The following is a 22804-nucleotide window of genomic DNA, read 5'->3' on the forward strand; positions in this document are numbered from 1 at the left end:
AGAAAGTAGTATGCTATTTGTTCCTCAATTTTAATCATGTTTTAGACAAAGATATTCTCAAAGGCAATGAATTCCAGCAGAAGCCATGCCAGGAATTTCTGAGAAAAGGAAATGTTGTTACCAATTCTGCTGAAAGTGACCCTGTGTTATAACCTTCCAACTTTACAGGGTGTTTCTGTCTTGGGTGAAATAATAGTTCTGTGCAAGGAAAGAAAAACATGGCCCCCTGCAGCAGCAGATGATGATTGTATACTGATTAGGGAGGTAAATCTTTCACACATTTAGTCTAGCTGGATCTTTTTGCAAAATGCCATTCTAAAGATGGTTATGGTTTCTTTCAGTCATTTACATTCACCTGATGTTTGGAGGGCGTTTTATAGTAATTTGCATAGCCCGGATTTCTTCTGTCAGGTTTTACCTGGGAGAGTTGTTGTTACTGAGGTGTCTGTGGCAGGTTATCACCCTAGTGCCAGTTAAGTGCGTGCCAGAAGCAGAGATGAGTAGAGTTTAACGTATCTGCAAACGACAGCAGTGCTTGTTTAAGAGGATGCCAGTCAACCTGCAATGTGTCAGATAATCTATATTTTTATTTTCCCTACAAAAATAGCTCTTCACTAAGAGTATATATTCACTGCTAGGCTAGAACCTGGGTGTGACAAACGTGGACTTTTCAAAATCTGATAGAAAAGCTTCTATTTTAAGGGCATGTTAAACTTTCACACAAAAAGCAGAGAAACTGGATGGACAAATGTGAATCAGTGGGCTTGAAAAATTATGAGATGGTGATACTGCTTTGACAGCATTACTTTTCTTTGGAAATTTTGTATCAGGAAAAAAACTAGCAGCAAAATGTAACCTCAGCAACTGCAAAAGATTTTGTTTAAAACAACCAACAAGTGATTGCTTAAAGTCATTGATGCCGTTTTTTCAGATCTGTCTTCCTCTTCACCCTAGTGCATCCTTGATACATCAGGCAGCACGATCCCTCTCGTACCGTTGCTTTTGCTTCCTAACTCAGCTATTGCTTTTTTGATTTGATATTGTTATCACATAAATTAACCCAGAAAAATCTTGCATATTCTCATAACTCGTAGTTCTCATGGAGTGTTTAGACTTCCAGCTTCTTTTGCTTATTTCTCCATACCTCTTTGCCCTTGTGTCCAGAATTGATGATAGTTGCTTTTATGCCTTTGTTTATAAAACTCTCCGTGGGCTTTAACTGAACCATTCTCAGTCCCAGTTTGGAAACCTCACCACACCATTAGGAAGTCTGTGCGCAGACTCTTCCCCTTTTCTCTGAGAAGTACTGTGTCCTTGCCCAACAACTGTGGATAAAGCTCTTCTGATGGCAGCATCTGAACAGCTTTCAATTTTCTTTCTGGCTTCATCCATTCTTGCAAGAGTTGGGGTCCATCTTGGCTGCCAGCCCCAGCTACAGTCTTGATGGGAGTACCAGTTCTTCCTGGTACACACAGAACTTGAGGGTCACCCAGCCAAGCTTCTAAATACTTCTAAACCTCCTTTTTTCATTGGGTGCACAGTGCAGCAGATACAGAGCAGCAGTCTGCTACAGAAACTCAGCAGATTTCACAGACCCCACTAGAGTAGCAGAGCAGACAAGGAGGAAGGAAAATAATATATTTTTTAAACACTTTATTAAGGTCTTGTGCTTTCCAAAGCAGCTTGTTAGAGCAGTAGTGAGTTATGGTCATGACTTTCCATAATCTCTCCAGGTGTGCTTGCTATCTGTGCAGAAGCTTCTCAGGTGCTCATTGAGGTCCTTTCCTCATCGGTTTGGCGCATCTGCAGGCACACTGAAGGCATTTCAACCTGGCATAGGCAGGAGTATTTTTTGTTTGATTAGTTAGAGGGACATTCTGCAAACAACCATTCTCCCTTTGTCTTTCTGAATATTTTAGGAAAAACATCACATTTTAAGACTTCTGTCATAAACAGTAGCGCATGGAAAACAGTAGAAGAAGATGAGATTTGGAATTTAGAATAAAGGTTTCCAGAAGTGCATACTAAAATGTCTGTGGACATTCAGTTGTTAGGGAAAAAAAAAAAAAAAAAAAAAAAAAAATCAATAATAAAGAAAACTGCTCACATGACAAGATATAATAAAATGACCAGTAAATATAATAAATTTTAATTCCCCAGAATTGCATTTATCTTGTATATTGACACATTGCAATTCATATACATATCTGCAGACTGTGACATTCTGTGCTCTGACAGCTTGTAATGAATCCTTCTCTTTGGAAAAAAGACAGATTTGTTTTGGTTTATAGTTGTTATGCCCTTGCTATCTTATGCATAGCTGCTGCTGAATACTATCAACCGATCTTTCTTCTCCTTGTAGAACTTCTGCAGTTTATTTTATTTTTATCCTGTGGTAAACGTGTCAGCTTGATATTCCAACTTTCTTACGACTGCAAAACTTGCTCATGCCTTTTGGAGTAGCAGGTGTTCTGGCACCTGATATGTTGTGCTGTATTGGAGGGCCAGATGAAATATTCCACCAAAAATGGTCGAAGTGGTTGTTTCTGTGAGTGAAAATTTATTGTATGTACCCTGTCTAAGGCTGGAATTGAAAAGTTCTGAAATCATACAGCTTAATAAAAGGTTGACAGCAGGTTTTTTTGTGAAATATAGATGGTGTTTCCCATGAGCCATTTAAAACTCAACTGATGTCATAAATACAAAAAGCTAGACTTAAGGACACTATTTCTGATGACCTCTCCTAACACTGCTAAGCTTTTCCCAAGAGTTCAGCATTTAAGAGGTTAGATTGGAGCAGAGATTTTTTAAAAGTGCTCTGAAGGTCACCATCCTTCTAAGCTGTGGTTTTTGTCTATTACTATCTCGTTTGGGCTGTTGTCAGTCTTGATCAGCACAAGTAAATCACTGCAGCTTTCTGGCTCCATCTCTTCTTTAGGATATTGGAACGCTATGTCCAAGATCAGATTCCTGGTGCGACAGTTGTGGTGGAATCCATCGGTGCACGGAGGTTTGGGGATGGGTACTCTGAAGAGGATTACACCAAGTCTGACCTCATGGTCTACGCAATTGACCCGCAAACAAATAGAGCTATCATGAGGAACGAACTTTTTAAGTAAGTATGTTTATTTGTTGTTCTTCCTCTATTTCTATGGAGTGTTTTGAAGCTTGTTGTTCTGTCTCTGTTAGCAAGTGGTTCAACACAACAGGAACAGGAAAGTCTATTGAAGCAGTTGGTTCATGCCCCTCCACCTACCCTGTGTGCAGCTTGGCAAGGTTTGGTCCATTTCCTTGAACTGAATGGCTCCAGTACGCGTGATTTAGACATTTTTGCCATAACAGCTTGCAATACATTTGGTCCACCCTGTGAAGGAGCTTCCAGTTTAAATTCCTCTGCAGGAAGTGACTTTCTATGTACCAAAACTTATCCAAGATCTCCAAGCAAGGGCTTTGGTGCCCCAGTCGTCGACCTTCAGACTTTTTGCAGTTTCCCTCTGGAGCATGTCTCTTTCTCTTTACATTTTTTGTTGAAACCGAAGAAGAAAAAAGGGAAGGGGAAAGAAGAGGAGTGATGTGCACCTAGTCTGAAGCACAGACATCAGAGCATGATCCAGGTGTACATCTGTGTGCAGGAAATCAGTAGGGCTCAGAGGTGCCCAGTGGGCTGAGCAAACAGATTTGCATGGGCCCATCCCACCAGTTGCTATAGGAGATGGTGAACAGCAGTAGACTGGCCACTTACACTCATAATTTGACATTGTTTTGCCTTTTCAATTGAGTTCCAAAGTAGCAGTTTAATTCCAGTGTTACATAAAACATAAGAGATGGCTTTTTACTGACTGATCATGTTGCCAGTGAATGGGCCAGCTCTGGTCACACAGCAGAGTGCTTTGCTAGGGTGCCACGCTGCCTGGGCTTTTGCACCTTAGCAGAACTCCGGTGGGATATCGCTCTGTCATGCTACTTCTTTGGGGGCCAGCAGTAACTCCTCTCTCTGCCTGCAAAGAGATGCCAGAGATTAAATGCGTAAGAAAATGAAATTAAGGTAATCTCTTTACATGTTTTGTCTGAGTTATCACTAGCAGCAAGCAGGTTCTAGGACAAAATTAGTATCTCAACCCGTTCAGCTGCCAATATGTCAATAAGGCTGTAGAATCATTTTGTTAGAAACTGTATTTTTGTCTTATCAAAACAATGGAAATGCAAATCAGGCTCTTCTTCTAAAGCAGCTGCTACCTTTTGGGTTTTTTTGCATGTGTTTCATCTCTGTGTTTGCTTTCTACCTCGGTGAAAGCTAGACCAGAGTGTTCCATGACGATATAAAGCGGCATGTCAGTCAGCAGCTGAAAAAGCAAATGGCTGTGAGCCGTCTCGGTGGACTGGGATTGAAAAAGGGCTTGTTCTCGCGAGCTCTTAATTTAGTACAGATGAATTATAGCATACTAAAGCTCTGCATATATTCAGAGTTTATAGGTTGGAAAAGATCAGTGTGATCAGTCTGACCTAGTATAATAAGGACCATGGGAACTCCCAAAATTCATTCTGCTTTGAGCATGTTGTTCAGAAAAGCAACTACTCAAGAAAATCCCATCAATGACAAACTTTGTGTTGTTATTGAAGGATAATTGCTTTTACTGTCAAAAATTAGGCCTTTTTTTTTTTTTTTTGTCTACATTCAGTCACAGAGTTTTATTATAACTTTGGGTGCTAGATTGAAGCATCCAATTGGTGGTTTTAGTTTCTGGTTCCCACCAGGGTCTAGGCTTATGGTCACATCATCCTCTTCAGTATTGAGAAGTTCCTTGACCTCTGCGCTCTGGGCTATATTTTAATTCCTTTAATCACAGTTTTCTCTCAACCCTCTCCAGTCTTCCAGCATCACTTTCTGAACTAGGAATATAAAAATCAGATACAGTTCAGCAGTGGTAGCTTTCACAGTGGTGGCAATTCTTCCTTCTGGTGGCCATTTTTTGTTTGTAGGTATCTCCATGGTCATACAGTCTTTTTAGGTCTTGGTGATGCAGTGGGAGTTTGTGTTCACTTGTCAACTGCCAGAGCTGCTGATCATGCCCAGAATAGTGTCTCTGTGATTTTCTTCCCAATTTTATTCAAGAGTGAAAGGAAAAATTAAGGAAACGTGTCAGAAAGCCAGCAGAAATCCCTGATGGATAACCATTTTCTTTTCTCTAAGGAAAAGTGTCAGTAAATCTGCTTGCAGTGCCCCTCTTAAATGACTGTTTTACCCCAACCCACTCCCAAAACTAGTCTCAGTAAAATGTATGTTACTGCCTTACAGCCAGACTATATACTAATCCCTCTTTATTATTACCTTTTTCACTTTTACAGTTTGTAAATACACTGAGGTCTATGTTTTCTTCCAGTCACAGCCAGTTTAGTGTATGGCCAAAGTGGGATCTCATTAGAAATGCTCAAGGCCAGAAAATTTATGGGACCTTGATGACAGCTGAAAATTCTGATGCCCTTTTAGTCTGCACTTTGGAAAGCTCTCTGCAGATCTGCTGTTATTAGGATATGAAAGTGAGATAGTATCTGTACATGGAGGCACTTAGCTCTTTCAACTCCATGAAAAGAATCTTCTGATGCAGACTCTCTTCATGGTCAGAAAATGTGTCCATCTTCCATTTGGTGCACTTTGAAAATATAGGACTGTATTCTTAGGGATGTTTCTGTGTCCAGTGAAATACTCAGAATAGAATAGAGTTAAGATAGGTTAAAAAGCAGTCTTTCAGATGTGAAGGGAAGATTATTCTCATTTGCCTGGTCTGCAAATGTATGGGCTATCATCTTAGAAGCAACTTCATTAAAATGCTCCATGTGCCTGCATACTCTTTTTTTTTTTTTTTTTTTTTTTTTTTTCCTAGTCTCTTTTCTCTCTTTGAAAGCTTTTAAATATTTAAATCAGAAAAATCCCAGGGAATGCTTTCCTGGCTTTAAGGGTAGAGGTAACTGTCAGCTTACTAAAGTAAGGAGAAAAATAAAGAGAGTTCTGTAGCTTGACATCTGAAGTTAACAAATTTTGGCTAGCAGGTGGTTGAAACTCTGGACATTTGGCTCTGCTCAGGTGCTTACCCAAATCTCAGAAGAAATTCCCTCTGTCACCATCTTTTCTGGAGTTTTGATCTTTAGAGAACTAGCTCAATGTTCTTCCTGCCCCAGTCACAGGACACAGTAGCAATGGTTGTTCCTTCGTTGGGAAGAGATTGCCAGGAGTCACAACATCCTTCTGCCAGCCAGGAATCTGCTCTGGATCCCAGCAGAAAATAGATCAGTAGAAGAAAGGATCACATAGTAAACTGGATGGAAGAAAGGTTAGAAAATCAGAAAGAGATGGAGACCTCTTTTAAAAATTTATTTAACGATAAGGAATAGAAATTTAGCAAAGGTTTTTTCCAAATGTTCAAAAATTTCATGGTGCACACAGAAGAGAGAACTGTACCAACAGCACAGATTTAGCACATGAATTCCGCCAGTTGTGATTTTAACACAACTTACAAAATTGTGTGTATTGGAAGATACTCGTGGCTCTTCTTAAATGGGCTTTCTAACACCCTGCTGTGTTTTGCTTCTCAAACATGGTGGAGGCCCTGACTTTAACAGAGTTTATGCTAAACCTGTCAGTGTTTGAAAATAATTATCGGCAAAGGCCTTTTAAGGAATCTGGGGGTGAGTTGAGGACAGAGTGGAGTGGGGTGATCTGTTCCTGTTTGCAGGTGGAGTCCTGCTGGGATGCAGACAGATATCACTGGGGACTCATCCTGGTTGGCGCTGGCAGGCAGGCACAAGTCAGAGCAGTGCTGGGGTCCCAGAGGTGCTTGGCTTTACCCTGAGGCTGGGAGGAAAGGCTAGTCAGGACAGAGAACGCCCGTCAGCATCTGGGCAAAGTCACACTCGTGACCAGCTGCAGAGCTGCATTTCTACAAGAAGCAAACGCCACTAAACCAAAACGAATGTTTGAGGCTCCCATAATCGCCCCAGGAAATGTCCCTCCAATACGACAGGTCACGTCCAACAGTCATTTATGAAATGTAGAGATGCAAGGAGATGCAGCATGCCCTGGATGTGCTGGATTCATGCTGGTGTGCACCACGGCAGTTCCTGCACAGGCTGTGCCATACTCACTACTAGGCTGCTTTGAACCAGCTGTCTCACGTCCAGCAGTCCCAAACGAGTAGCCCAGTCCCACATATTTGCATTCAAGTAAAACTTTTGGCTGGAAAACAAAGGCGTGATTTATAAATCAGAGACATAACAGCCACGCTGTGTTCATCACTGCCAACTGGGGGGAAAACATGGGTCTCTCAAGGCATGCTGATATTTCCCCTCTCCTGTACTTTGTAAGATGGACGCAATGAGAGATCCGTGCTTTTCCTTAAGACTGTTATAACTGATTACTTGACATTTTTATTAATGAGAAATCTGTCAGGTTACACTAAATAATGGGTCTGAATAGTAACTGTGCTTTGTTATTTCCTCCCTTTACCACAAACTCCTAAAAGTGGACTTTGAGGCCACTTGTATAATTTTACAGACTGAAATAATAAGTCTCCTTTTTTGTCTTTTATATGAAAGAGGGTTTGATTTATTGGAGCATAAAAAGCAGTTGAATCCAGAAAATTTCTGCTGCATATATTAACTGGAAAATGTCCACCATTAAAAATAAAATCCTTACTCTGTCTGAATCTTTTGCACAATGTGTCATGTTTCATCATGGAATATGCACGGTTAAGTTACAAACCTGTTAAAATATGGTTTGTCAAGAAAATGCTAACAGAATTTTAACTGAGAGATTGTTAAAATCAGCCAGAGATTTAATGCTGTCCTACTTGAATGCTTCTGGCAACTCAGAGGACGTGGAACATGCACCAGTGACATCTAGTGTACAACAAAAGAACTAGAGCTCCGTTTATACTCTTGTGAACCATCATTGCAGGTCTTCAAGCTGTGAGAAGTGATTTTTTGCTCAAATACCAAGGAGATGTTTTGCAGGAGAAATCAAGGAAGTAGTTGTGAATATCAGCGGAGCGTACTAATACAAAGGGAAATCATTCTTCAAAACACATTGGGTTGCTTTTTCTGAGAGTGTGGGTCTGTGAGCGAGCAGCCACTGCTCTTCTTTGAAGCTTTAACGGTAGTATCATGAAACCACAGCATTTCAGCACTCAGGATGAATTGTTCTGCATGTTATGAGACCCAGCTAATAGATTACACAGACATATCAGAGTACATTCTCCCCAAGGTTAAAAAAACCAAAACAAACCCCAAAAAAACCAACAGGGACAATCAATGCTATGAGAGTTGATCAATAAATTCATTTGAGAGGAAATCAATTGTAAGAAATTAACACACTTTAAGAAATTGTCTCTTAGGAGTGTAATTTCTGTCTTGTGATCAGCCTAAGGAAGTATAAGGTATTTTAGTCTTTCTTCAGACATTCAGAGTTTATATACAGAAATCCTTTCAGAGTTTGGTTGTTGGTTTTGGGGGTTTTTTTGCCGTTGTTTTTCAGGTTTTTTTATCTCAGCGTTTTTCACTTGGTTTTCCTTCTCCAGGAGAGCCAATGTACATGTAGGAGTCTGGGGTTCTGCTGTAGTTAAGAGCCAGCAGGATCCTCCTCCATCCTAATGGGGACTTCTGCCTTTGATCTTTATAGCTGGAGCCTACTACTTGGCAGCTTTTGAGAGACAGTCAATCCTCACTTCAAAAGTGATCCAAGAATTTTTCTGTTCCTTTGGAAGTTAAATCCTTGGCCAATATGCTTTTTCAGACTCCTAAAATAAATTTTTTTAACAAACATACTGTTTGCTATCAGAAGGTCATCCAATAGAAAATTTTCCATCATATGGGAAACGAGCTCTATTGATTAGGATCTGCATTTGACCACTTGTCTTTAAACTGCCAGTTATTGGATCAGATACGGAACTTTCCCACTGCATTTGCTTTTTCAGAGACTGCTCCAGTCCTTTACTTGGTAACTGTGTTGTTCCAAGTTCCTCTGGTAGGTGATTCACCAACAGAAGATAGGTGTTGTTACAGGTTGCAAGCAGTGACAGCAGCACGTGGTTCCTGGTTAGGTAATACCCTAGTTTAGCCTAGGACCTAGCTCTGTGGTAACAGAATGCCTTGGAGGCCTAACTGAAGCCGGTGTTTTTGTGATAACTTTATAGATAGCCTGTTGTTCCTGTAATTACTAATGTTAGTCAAGGTTGTTCTGGTATCTGGCACTGGTTAGAGAACCCCTGAAGTTTAATTTACAGTTTATTATAAGCATTTAATGTTTTTCCTTTTAGAAGAGGTGTGAAACTGGAAGAAATGGCCTGCATCTTACCGAAACAAGAAAAAGAGAAGGCAGTTTACAATAACCTCTCTTTGTCACCTCTTGTGACCTCCAATCTGACTTTAAAGAAATGAGTACAGATGATGTAGCATTTTCTAAAATGTTATTGTTTTCCTTGTTAAAATTCTCCTGCATCTCTCAGGAATGTTGCTACAGCTTCCACCCAAAAATTGCCATGATGGAGAGGACACTGTCAGGTAGCATGAAGCCAGTGAATAAACTCACTCAGCACTCTGCCAAATGTTGAGAGAGCACATCCTTCAGCTACTCTGGTGTTTACTCCTACTGGAGATGAGTTCATGTGATATTGCCCCTCTGTGTTCTCCTCTTGCCATCAAACAGTCATACTGTAAGAGGAAAGTCTTACTCAAATAATTCAGTATTCAGTAATTCAGTACCAGCACTACAGTCTAAGAAAACAGCAGACATTGAGGCTAACTAGACAGAGCAGATATGAGAATAAGGTTCGGAATTGATGCAGCTGGGGAAAGGAGTCGGGGATTAATAAAAGCATGGTTTTTCCAAATCCCTTTTCTTTTTAATATTGAAAGGGAAGTCAAAAGGAACAAAATGTAGGCTATCCCTCCAGCCAAATAATTTCTTTAAGAAACTGAGGAAGGTCCTCTAAAAATTACCTGCTTTTAGAGTAGCATCTAGTTGATCTTTAGGCCAGAGTGGTCTTCATGAATGTGTGCAGGAGGGTTAGTTAATCCTCTGCAACAGACCACTGAAAGAAAAAGCACAAAGACAGCCATTTGCCATGCTACTCTTGATGGCATGGAGAAGTTTTTGCCCCTAGAATTTAGGATAAGCTTCAGCTCACCTCTCCTTTTCAGTGTTTAAACTGTCTTCTGGTATTAATTGCATTGAAGTTATGGCTGACATAGGGGGGATTGCAAGGAACTGCTAAAATTCTTAAGTGCACAAAGAACAGGTATGTGCTTTATCTGACCACAGTTAGCCCAACTATGCAGTAATTGAAATGCAGTTAATAAAACTGGCTGTAACTGTTCTCTTTTGTGACATTGAAGGTTCCTGGATGGCAAACTGCTGGATATCAATAAAGAGTTTCAGCCGTACCTGGGGCAGGGGGGACGCATCCTGGAGATCCGCACCCCAGACGTGGTGGCGAACGTCAAGAAGCAGGCACAAGCCGTGGGCTTCACGGAAGGCGCGTTACTCGCTCTGGCTGTCATAATCATCCTTTGCTGCATGCCAGCTATTTTAATAGTTATGGTCAGCTACAGACAGTAAGTACTCCTCCTCGTTTTTGTGGTAGAAATGTTGTAGTAGGGATGCTACATTTCACAGAAGAACTGTTTTGAAAATTATCCCTCACTGCAAGGAAATTATTATTCTAGGAATTAGTTTTCATTTCCCTCTCACCACCAGAGTTTTTGTGGTGAGAGGGAAACTAAAGTCAGTGTTTGATGTCAGCTGTGCCTGAAAACAGAAAATGCACGGGAAGCGCAACTTGCTATCCTTCCTAAAGTTTTGGTGCAGTAACTGGTTTAGAACATGTGCCAAAACACAAGATCAAAAGCCAGATGTTTGAAATGCAAAAGTGTAAATTCAAAGCTGAATTCCCTGCCAAAAAAAAAAAACCAAAACCAAAAACCAACCAACCAAAAAAAACACAACAAACAAACAAACAAACAAACAAAACAACCCAGAGGAAGAAGGTGCTGTTTTAATAAATGAATCCAAAATCAAATTTTGTAGCTCAGGCAAAATAAGAGGACTCAACTTATTTTGTTTAAATCCTAAAATACTCACAGTTATATTTTTTTCTGTAGCTGTATGCTTCTTAATTGCCAGTGTTTCATGAGGAATTGATTTTGTGCCATTTTAGCACTATCTAAAGCAGCATACACCAGAGAGAACCTTCTTGATATTTCTACTCACCTCTCATAGACTCAAGAGGTTTAAGTAATTGGGCTAATAGACTAATTAAAGGATCAACATCACTAACAAGTTCTTCTCAACTAAGCCTTTTCAGGTCCACTCATTTAATCATGCATTCAATGCATTTGAACTTAATGGAGGGATATTTATTCTTTAATTTCTTCTCATGAGAGATTTCTAATTCCATGTTCATGCTCTGAGCATGAACACTGAAAGAATCATTACAAAATAAAAATATAAATATTTCTGTGCATCTAGCCCAGTAAATGGCTATATTCAACTTCTGTATATACCGGTCTGTACCTCCTTATCTTTCTATCGTCATTATAAAATTGGTGAACTACCTGCAACGTAATATGCCCTCACCATGGACAGCCTCTGCTCCACAGGACCATGGAGGAGGGAGTTCCCAGAGCCCTGCTGGATTTTTCATTTGTTTTGATTCTATGAAAAATGCTTTGGCATCTGCTCCCTTCATTGTGCTGAGGGCAATGAGGTGTCAGTGCCTCTGCTGGCTCCTGCTGCAGTGTTGCATCATTCTGTGGGAGGAGAGGGCATGGAAGAGCTGATACACATGTATTACAGTAAAGCAATTACACTCTGAATGCTGCAATAGGTGTAATGTGGTACGATACACCAGGTGAGATCTAAACTGTGCGTTTTTCCTTTGTGCACTGCAGTTAGGAGTTAGCAAAGCGCTGTGTTCGTCATCGTTTAAAAAGCCTGTCCTACATGAAAAAACAGCAGCCTGCCTGAAAGCGCTTTCCTCAGTGAAACCAGAAAAACAGCCAAGGGCAGCCATTTCTTGATGGTTACTCCACGTTTTTTGGATTGTATTTACATCCCAGTTTCTCCAAACAATTTAGGTCAAAGGAAAAAGTCCTTTTAAAGGAATTTGAAAGAGCTTGACAAACTTCCACACCGTTGGGATGGCAGTGCATCTCAAAGCTGCTTTACTTCTCCCAAAATTGTACATAAAATTTGCTTCCAGTGAAACACACCTTGAACCAGTTCAGCGTACAATTAGATGGTTGTTGTTATCTGAATTGCCTGTCTCTTTAAGAAATCTAATAGCATTATTTTTCCTTGACATCCGTCAGATTACCAAAAGATTATCAATCTCTTTTAAGAGCTTTAAGGAATCTGCCTAACTTCATTTCATCAAAAATCCCATTTTTGTTGTCTAGAAATATGACTTGGAGTTGGATTTATAGCAGTCCAATGCAATTAAACCATACTTCTGTGAAAAATGTATCACTGAAGAGTGCCAAAGAAAATAAAAGGGTATTAGTGTTAATATCAATACCAAAAGCTATCCTGAGCCCTATGGTTTGTTTTTGCATTACAGCCTTTTTTCTCCTTTTCAAGAAGAGTTTCAGTATTTTTCCTGATAACGTTCTGGCAAAGCAGGTGCTCCAGTCTGCCACTGAGCGTCGAGATTATCGTGGGATAAATGTAACTGTCATAGAGCACATGTAATGGAAATGTTAAAAATTTCTGTTAATTTTTTTTTGTTGTTCAGTAGGTTCATTTTTCAGTGCTTTCCAGATCAGTAATCAGCTTATTAAATTTTGTAAAAATAATAGTTAATGAAAGAAAACTAATTTAATTTATAAAATATTCATTGTCAAAGTGCAGTTCAGTGCCTACATTTATTGCTTGTAAACAAGCCAGAAACTAACATTATTCTCTTCTATAAAATAGTGTCTTTGAAGTACACTATCCAGTACAACCCCATAAGGTAACTGTAAATAATGTATTATTTACTAATCAGAAAGTACCAGTACCCTCTAAATAGCAATCAAAAATAATACTTCTTCACTACTGAAGATGTTTAGCATTTTTGAAACATGTTAAAATGAGAAAACAGTTTTAAAAATGCATCCCTGGTAGTCCACCTGTTAAAGAAATATCATGAGATATATTCATGTTTTCATGTCTTACTCTTTTCTGTCTGTGTGCGTGGCAGGGAGCTGTTCTCCGTAAGCCCAAAGCTGTTTTCCCCACTGTAATTCATATTTACGCTGACTGCAAAATTGTTTCAAGAGTATCAGAAATAGCAGCTAAACACTCTTCCGCTCTGGAAATTATGATTCTTTAAACATGTCATTAATTCTGTAATTTTATGTGTGGAATAATTAAGTAGCATCTCGGTTATAACTCCTATTAGGTTCACTGTTTAGGACAATTGTTGGAAACAGAATTAATTTAACCTTCCTTTTTATCTCTTTATCTTTTTCTGCATAACAAAACAGATTCAAAGAGTAAGTACTTATTTTCAGCTTTGTTTCTAACAGCTTGTATGGGAATACTGATAGCCTCCCAGTCTTTATTTTTAAGGAGGGGTACTTGACATTCAGTAAGTTACTTACTATACTCCACTTGCTCCTGATCACCTTGTTTGGCGAGGTTAGAAGTTGGTCACTCAGTGTACTTTATTATTGCATGCTAGCACACATTAAAAGATAATGCGATTCAGGACATTGCCTGTTTGCTGCACAGAAAAAGGGAAATATTTCCTTGTGTGAGGTACTTCTCAAGAGAGCGGGTGCATGTCAGACTAGAGCGCACCGAGAGTCTGCCCTAGGAAGGCTGGGGCATCGACACACCAAAGGTCGGTCAGTCAGGTCATCTCAGTGGCACTCCCCCAGTTCCACACCAGGGACTGTGAGCTTTGTTTTCTAGATAGAAATTTGTTTTGTAGTGAGTTTACCCATTACAAAAAAAGAAAAAAAGATTTTTTCAGAAAAACTCTCCATTGCGACAGGAATTTCCCAGCCAACCCAAATGAGAAAGGAATTGTAAGTGATAACCTAAACTTTGCCAGAGACTTTTTTTGTGTGTTTAAAATTGCGGTTTCTTGGCACTTGAATAAAGCACTTGACCAAAGAGCTTACTCTCTCCACCATTAGTCCTGGGCAGCCAGAACAGATAAACCCTCCTCACGAGAGCAGTGTCAGAGCTAGCACATATGTTATTTCCTGGGAAATACCTGCTGTGTCAGTGGCGTTCTGCTGGTCAGGAGCTTTCTGCCCAGGGTTTCACCAAGAGAGAACAGAAACCAGAGAGCTGAAAAAGCCAGGAAAAGATTATCATGTTATTACTTTTCTTTGAAGAAGACAAAACTCAGGGATGTTTTGAAAACTACAGGAAAAAAAAAACTTAGAAAATTTTGCCTCTCGTCTTATGTTAGAGTGTTTCTAATGAGTATTTCTCCTTCCCTACGTGGCTTACCAAAGGCGACAGGCTGAATGTGCAAAGACTGCGAGAATCCAGATGGCTTTACCAGCAGGCAAACCAGCAACCGCTGCTGCCAATAACCTCTATGAAGAGCTGGGTGACAGCACCATGTAAGTAATCCTTGTGATACATCAATATAATTGTTAGCGACCAAAGCCATGAGTCACTTCCCAGGGATATCGCTTCATGCCGTCTGTGTCCAAAAGGTTTTTCTTCATGAAGGGGTCTGTCCCCAGCTCCTAGGGGTTCTCAAACATCCAGAAAATATATAGGAGGGTTCTGTAAGGGGAGATAAAACAATTTATCCTGCTAATGGGGGTGTCTTATAGTGCATGGGGGGAACTTTAACAGGTTTTAAGATGGTAAAAAGTAGGATATACCCAGGTGGTTTTGTTTTCTAGAGCAAGAGCCTACCAGCAGGCCATTGCTACCGGGGTGAGCCAGGACTGGGCTCCTTTAGTCCCTTCACAAATCCAGGTCTCCATGACACATTTTTCAGAGCTGTTGACTCAACACTTCCAGTGAAATTGCTGCTGCAAATTCCCCGTTTGCTTTAGTGAGAAATAATCTATTGGATGAAGTAGGGGGTTTTGTTCTAAATTTGAAAGTGTTTGAATATTGAAATTAAAGACAAAGGAGCTACCAAAACAGAGAAACCACAGGCAGTTAAATGAATATATCTTTTACCTATTACATGCTCATAAAATAATAATATTGCAAAGATGCCTACCTTTTCACGCTTCTGTGAATCTGAAGTTTATGGACTCCAGCAACAATTTAACCCTCAGTATGAAAATATTGCAGCGGAGAACAGCCAATTAATATTTGTACCCTGCTGGGGGGGTTGTTGATAAGCTTGCCACACTCACCTATGTTTGTATTTTAAAGCCAAGTAAAGCTGAGGAGAATAGCATTAATGTGTTTGGAGGCAGGTAGAGAGAGAGCGTCGGGTGTTGCTGATGATTTAGAGCAACTTTGCTCTGTTTTCAATCATTATTTGTTTTGCTCAGAAAGTTGAAATTTTCCAGACCGAGTTTATAAAATGTTAAGGAGGCATGACAGAGCGTATCACTGCTGCTTGAAGTGCTAGCTGTCTGAGTGTGGTCTCTGCGTTTGAAATAATTCCAGAACTTGAGCTTTTCTGGGTAAATGGAGGAGCTATGCCTGAAGGAAGAATAGCTTCTCCTAAGTGCTGAATTTCCTCCCATGACTTTTGTCTTTGTGAAGTGCTACTGCTTGGGCAGGAAGGCAGGAACGACATATGTTTGACAGCACCATATAGTCACGCTTTTGAATGTGAGCACTTTTGCTTGTGAACCACATGGGATCACATCTGTACACTTACACCTACAGTGAGGTGCCCTGCTGGATAGAATTGCCATTTCCTTTGCACTTAACTAAACTTCTGCTGAAATTAATGATTCACTTCTAATTTTACTGGCAGTGATGTGAAGCTGTTTATCTGTGGGAACTGGACATCCCAATGGATGAATCTGCGTTTTGCACTGATGAATACTTTATGCTAAACACAGAACAAGCCTCATGGTGCTGGATTTTTACCTGCAAAGATTTTTTTCTAATGTTTTTGTATTGCAGCATATAGGTACAAATGTATAGATTTGCAGTATTGACTTTGAGGCTTAGATTTATGATTATTTTGACTAAAAATAGATTATATTGCACCCAAAATTATTCCATATTTGGAATATTTTCTCTCAGATGTCTTTGCATACAGATAAGATATACTCATAGCTATAATTCTAAGGAACCGATTAAACATGAACTAGTAAAAATCCTTAAAGATAATGCAAAATCCTTAGGATTTTAAAGAAAATAGCGTGCTCCATTAAAATATTTACAAATTATTTCTTTTTTTCTTGTCAGATACTTGATTTCAAGGCACTGGTGTACCTTAGGAAATTATTATTTGGAAAATGCCATTTATTAACATTTATCATGAATTTTAGTGACATTTTTACTGTCTTTACTTGTCCTAAGACAGGACTCTTTCATTTGCAGTGCTGCCTTGTGTCTTGTTTTCTTATTTTGGTGTTTATAGCAAATGAAATGGAACTAAGCTCTTTAGTTTTAAATCTGCCTTGTCTCATAATTTTCATTTTTCTCTGTCTTTGGATACATAGGCATCAGTAAGTAAGCTCATTTCATTGTCTTAATATTTGTAGCTAGTAGGAACACTAGTTAATTTTCCTTTCAGTAATTCCCATTAAACCTTACAATATGAAACTCATATTTTATTTGTCCATTGATCAAGTACAGGAAAGACATTTACTGTGAAGTTTCAATACTTCTATGCTTCTTTATCCTTTTCTTGGAAGTAGAGATGAAGTATGATTGCTGAACTTGAATGGTATTATTTCTAAAGCCAAATAGTCATACTACCTTAAAAAAAACGCAACCCAAAGCAACGGTGAGTGCATGCACAGAGGCTTGCTTTCAGTTTGTGGGCCTACGATCCAAGCAAAATCTTTTTTTTCTGCTGTCTACAATTCCTTGCAAGGCAGGCACGCTTTTTGAGTTTGGAGAAATGTGCTTCAAACTGGTGAGCTGATGTTTCTCATTGATTAAAATACCTATACATTAACAGAAAAAGATTGCAGGATAACCTCATCCTTGAGACGTGTCATGCAAAGTGAAGACGGATCTCAGAAGCTTTCGAAATAATCTGTCCCAGTAGCATAAAGGTTATGTCATCTTGCATGAGCCTTCTACTGGAGGGTTTCCTTCAAGTTCAGAATCATTTCTTTCTCTCACCTCTAAATAGATTGAGGGTGCTTGACCAACCTCAAAGTATGTTGCTGTAGAATAAAGAATTAGTGTATTATTGTGAAGTCAATTGTTTTTCATAGCATTATATTCTGCCCAAAGGCAAGCCTTAGGCATACTAGTTGTCAGAGAACTGTAGTGCATGGGGAGGGTTTATTCACTGGTATAACCCTTCCTTTCCTGGGTGTTTTCCACAAATGGAGAGTGATCCCTGTGCTCTGTGCAGTGATTCTTCTCATCGGTCCTCTCAGGTCCCTCCGGCCATTAGGAAGCTGTAGTTTCTCTGTGTGGATAATCTTCCAGTCAAAACAAGAAGCAAAATTTAAGCAGAAAATGTGTTTCATTACTAAATACAGACCTTCAGGGAACTTTTACATATTAAATAACCTAGAAGAGAGATTTAACGGCTCTTAATTAACTCCTATTCAGTATCTAGTTATTTTAATTTATTTTCCAGTTTTGCTAGGGTATATTTAACCATCAGAGGTTAAATTTCCATTGACTTAGATTTGGTAATATTTTCTGACATATGAAAAAAGAGCACCAGAAAAGACAGAACAATCTGACCAAGAGGTTTAAAACTTCATCTTCCAGCATCCATTTTATTAATAAAGCCTCACCCTTTTTAATCTAAATTCTAAAGAATATTACTCAAATTTTGGTAGAGACGTGACTTAGAAATTTTAGCACAGAAGGTTTTGTGAAAATGTTGGACAGCTCTAGTCACTAAAGATGGTGTTTTGATTTGTGTGTGTAGATGTCATTGCTACTCGTGCTATACTTCAGCTGCAGTTGCTTAACTGCAGAAAACAAGGTTTGAAGTATGGCATTCAAAGTGCGGAGTACCAGCATTAAGCAGAAGCAGTGAAGCTGGGAGTTGTACAGAATTGGAATTTAGTCTTTATACCCCATTTCTACCATAATGTTCCCTTAGGCCATCATGTTCTCACAGATGTCTTACAGATATATTTAATATTTCAGAGAGCTTTTTAGAGTAGTGTTCTTTTTAAGACCTCTTTTTTTGTTTGGGGTTTGTTTTTTTTTCTTTGCATCCCCATGCTAGACAGCAAGTCTGTTTAGTTACAAAAAAAATTGTACTTGACAGCAATGGAAACGCATTTTGATTCGATCTTGTTGCTGATGAGGGTGATCTTCTCTTTGAAAGGATAGGGGGTTTGTTTTTAGTGCTCTCTGACATTGGCCGATATCTTAAATTTGTCACAGGTTGGGGGAGAAATGAATTTATTTTCAGCCTCAGGGGATCATTATTTAAAATAAGGCTCTAAGGGCACATTTTTCTAGTAGGCAGTCTGGGGATATTGATTTTGAAATACTGTTTATCTTAAAATCTGGTCAGAATTTTGTGGTATTAAAAATCTTTGAGGAAGGCAGGTTAACAAGGCACTAGGGGTGCTCGATGAATTCCAGAAGAATGTGAGACCTCCTGCTTTTGGTGTAGGCATTCAGTGTAATCCAGCTGCAGGGATTTTTCATTTTGTTTAATGTGGTACAGAGATGAAATTCATACATGTATTGATACTTCTGAGTCAAGATGTGTAGCATAAATACAAGGAACAATGCCCAACTTCTTTAAGAATCAGTGTGAGGAGAAGGGTCTGAGTCTGACATGCATCTCACTGACTGGCTTCAGCTCCCACTGGCTTCCTCACAGAGACTCTACAGGTCTGCGCTTCAGGGGTGCCCGGGTCCACCCCTGACTCCTCCTGGAGCTCACAGCTGGCTTGAACCACAGCTCTAATTTTGTGTGTGACCTATGTCCAGTCCTTGAAAGGCAATGCAGGTACACTTAAAGGCTGCCTAATCATACACAGAACAGCATATTCTGTAGAATAGCAGAGGTTTGATGCACAGTTATTATGGAATAGGTTTAATGTAAAAATCCCTGTGAATATTCTATGTTGGCTGTGCACAGTACGGCACAGTGCCACTGCCATTTGAATGATGTAAACACAGTTACACATGCACACACTATGCACACCGTGAGTCCATATTATCTCACAGAGAAATTGTATCACATAACTACATAGCATTGATGTTTTGACGTTTTTGGTCACTGTAGAGATAGGGTACAACATTGACTGATACTTTTGAAATCCAAAGGGCGGGTTTTAAGAAGAGATAAACTTATTTTTGAACTTGCTAAGTAGCTGAAAACTTGTTTTAATTTTTCTTCCTCCTCAAGTCCTTCTCCCTTAAAGAAGATGTACAAGTAAATGTCTTGCCCAGTAGTCTAGTAAATGTGGTCTTTCTGTTGGATAGTCGTAGTTTGCTAGAAGTAATTTAATGGCTCTGATTCATATCATAAGTTCTTCTTTTCTCTCTCATATGTGTCTATGTCCATGCATGTTTCCTCACATGTGATTATCTTCTTTTCTTTCAAGTCTTTTTCTTCTCTACCATTTCCAACAAAGCAGGGGAAAAAAGTCAGTCTTAGAAGAAGGAGACCGTCAGAGAGTTATAAGCAGCTTTGCTTCCCGTGCTATTGAGGCTCACAAGCAATCTAATATCAATGGATCATTGAACAATAATCTCCCCAAATCTTCAAGTAACATTACTTTTTTATCTGACGAGAACCCATTAACTACTCAAAACCCATTATATGTGGAAAGTGTCACTCAAAGTCCTGCTGCTTCTGGGTTTCTACGGAAAAGAAACGATACTCTAGACACTCTTTCTCCATCAGGACTAGTCTTGAGAGATGCCTCTTTGGGAGGCAGTCACCGTGCGTGGACGGTACCAGCTCACATTGCTAAGAGACACACGCCTGGTTCTCCAAGTAGGACCATTATCACGGACTCTATTCAGTGGCAACAGCAGAGACTCAAAGCAGAGATTGAAGGAACTGAAAATCAGCGTAGCAGTGTTGATACTAGCAGCCCACTGTTGGAAACAATAAGTGGCCCCAGGTTAACTGTAAAAGAGAAGGCAAGACAGTTTGAGCAGCAGGCTTTGCAGGAAATGAAGCAAGTGAAATCTCCTGATGTGAAATCCATCCGATCGCCAGCACACAGCATCTGTTTCCAAGAAGGAGAGAACACGCTAGAGCAGTCTTCTAAAATTGCTGTTGCTTCTCCTTGCCTTCGCTCTCCTCTGTCCTCTCAAACACCTTGTGCTGAAGTAGTTGAACCAGAGGCCTCTGCGGTCCCCTCTGTAATCATCACTCACCACGACTATCCTGAAGAACTTTCTCCTCCTCCAACTCACAAACCAACTCCTCCGTCTTTTAGGATAAAGAATACAGATTGCCAAAGTTTTCTAGCTCCTCAGACCAAAGAAGTTATAGAAAACATTCCAGATCCACCTAAAATTCCCCCACCCCCTCCTCCACTCCTGCCACCTCCACCTCCACCACCACTTCCATGCCCTCCTCTGTTGCCACCAAATCCTCCGCCCCTGCCCACAGTTTGTCTTTCTTCTTCTTCATCTCCTCTTATCACCCAGCACCTCTCTCCTGCCAAGCATTCAAAATCCCCTGCCAAACAGCCAGCTGTACCGCCACCGGCCACAGTGCCAGAGACTCCTCCCCGTAGGGAGCTCAAAGGTATTCTTAAAAACATTCAGAATTTAGCCGCGATCGAAAGGTCTGTGGCCAACATGTACAGCCAAATAGACAAAAACCACGTTCTGCCCAAGCATGTTTCTAAGCTCAAACCGGTTGCAACGCCAGAGCTGCCAACTTCAGAAGCTGTGGCTGAGCACAACCAGCAGAACGGCAACTTGAGCTGTGTTGTGGAGGAGCTTGAGAAACGCTTTCCATCTCAGTCGACAGCACTGTAATATTTACAGTTGGATGTTTTCTGCATGTAACATTTTGAGTGAGGTGACTCAAATGCAGCACATGGTATCTGCCTCAGACTCTAGAAATTCAGACTTTTTCCCTTTCTCTACTGTGTGTCACTGCTTATGCAGTCCTGATCCTAAATTGAGAGACATTGTCTTTCCTGTTCACTCGGAAATCTGTGATGTATAATAATTCTGCAAGTTGTTTTCTCAGAACTACATCTTACTGTTCTATGATGCTGGTTCTTAGTCTGTTTACCAAAAATTCTTGGGGAAAACTGCCCATTTTTACCCAAGGATTGGTCATAGACAGCAGAGGGCTTGATACTGCTTTATGTTAAGCAGCCTTCACTGTAGGTAATAGCAATAAGCAGAGCAATTTTTCTGCAGCTGTAATTGGAACCTCTTGCTTTGCCCATAAAATGTATCACCTGGGAGGAATCTTATTGTCAAATATCAGATGTCAAAGAAAGCAAGTAATGGTAGTAAGCAGGCTCGGCAATAGTGAGCCAGAGGTATTGTGGTGAAGCGGTGGGAGATGATGCCGTGCTCTGCTACACTGGCATGCTTGCTTTCAGCCCACGTTTGCATCTCAAGTCAAAACGGGTTTGTCTTGATCTGTCAGTAAAAAACAGCCGTCTTTCCTCCTGTTACCTATGTTCTGCCTTCCATTGCATTTTTTATATTGTACCTGCATGTTAAAAGTTTTTATTTTGTAAATTTCTTTAATGTACAAGGCATTTGTTCGGTTTTTATTTTGCATGTGCATGTTGTTGGTGTCTCTCTTAACTTTCATGCTAGTTTGCCATGAGCTTTACAGCTGAAACATCTCACTTATCTTGAATTGTAATAAAGTCACTCTGATTAGTATCACCAAGTGAAGATTTTTCAATTACTTGTAAAAATCCATGTAATATGGATTTACTTACTGGCTTTTTTGCTCACAGTCGTCCAAGTGAGACCTTTACATTAATATGTCAATTATAGTAAATTTGTTTGTCCTTTGAAAAAAAATGGTAAGTAAAAGCAGGTTTGGCATTTAAATGAATGTTAGTTTGGTTGAGCTTGCAAGTTTCCTTTTAGTGTTTTACCAAAATTCAACATATTTGTGTTTACTATGACAATTTTTAAAACCATATTGGGAAAGGAGGATATTACATAATGAAGAAAAACTAAAACTTCAGTTCTGTATCAAATGTAATTCTGAGCAAAAAGGTAATTATTTATTTATCAGACTGTCTAGAGATACTCAGCATTTCCATGGTGCTTGGCTTTTTCTTTTTTCTCTTTTATTTTAAATCTGCAATTAGGACATGTATGGATGATTCTGTCAGAAACTGCTGAAGGGAGTTTCTCTTTCTTTGTCCCAGAGCCAAACTCCATGAACACCATCACACAAGATTTGCTGATACATTAGAATTTTTCTTTACTTAAAACTCTCGTTGAGCTAGACTGTAGTTCCAAGACACATATAGTAACTAAGTGTGTGAGGAGAGTGATTATCGACCATAGCACTTTTGCTGTAACAGAATCTGTATAATTTACGAGATGCACACATGTAGGATACCTGCCAATGATGATAAATTCTCCAAGAGTTGGCACAACTGCAGCACCAGCAGCAAATTGTCAAAGTTCAGCAGCTATTAGAGAAAGTTTTAAGGTTTAAGAGCCAGAGTTGGAAGATGGCTTACGTGTTTACTTGCTTCTCTGCATCAGCCC

At 39.7% G+C, this 22804-nt stretch overlaps 1 protein-coding gene across 12 annotated transcripts in view; it reads left to right on the forward strand.

Moving 5' to 3' along the window:
* PCDH15 (protocadherin related 15) overlaps nucleotides 1-22804 on the forward strand; it is a 457138-nt gene that overhangs the window by 420000 nt on the left and 14334 nt on the right. For 7 of the 12 annotated variants that reach the window (XM_026851785.1, XM_026851794.1, XM_026851792.1 and 4 more), the window contains 4 exons: nucleotides 2939-3115; nucleotides 10387-10605; nucleotides 13516-13524; nucleotides 14500-14610. In XM_026851785.1, the coding sequence (XP_026707586.1) occupies nucleotides 2939-3115; nucleotides 10387-10605; nucleotides 13516-13524; nucleotides 14500-14610 (516 nt within the window). Of the gene's footprint in view, nucleotides 1-2938; nucleotides 3116-10386; nucleotides 10606-13515; nucleotides 13525-14499; nucleotides 14611-16641; nucleotides 16652-19686; nucleotides 21959-22804 lie in introns of those variants that run through there. The other 5 variants (XM_026851788.1, XM_026851795.1, XM_026851789.1 and 2 more) reach the window with 4 other exon arrangements.

Source organism: Athene cunicularia (genome assembly GCF_003259725.1).
Source record: "Athene cunicularia isolate RWA chromosome 6 unlocalized genomic scaffold, athCun1 chr6_part2, whole genome shotgun sequence".
In the NCBI taxonomy this organism is placed as follows: Eukaryota; Metazoa; Chordata; class Aves; order Strigiformes; family Strigidae; genus Athene; species Athene cunicularia.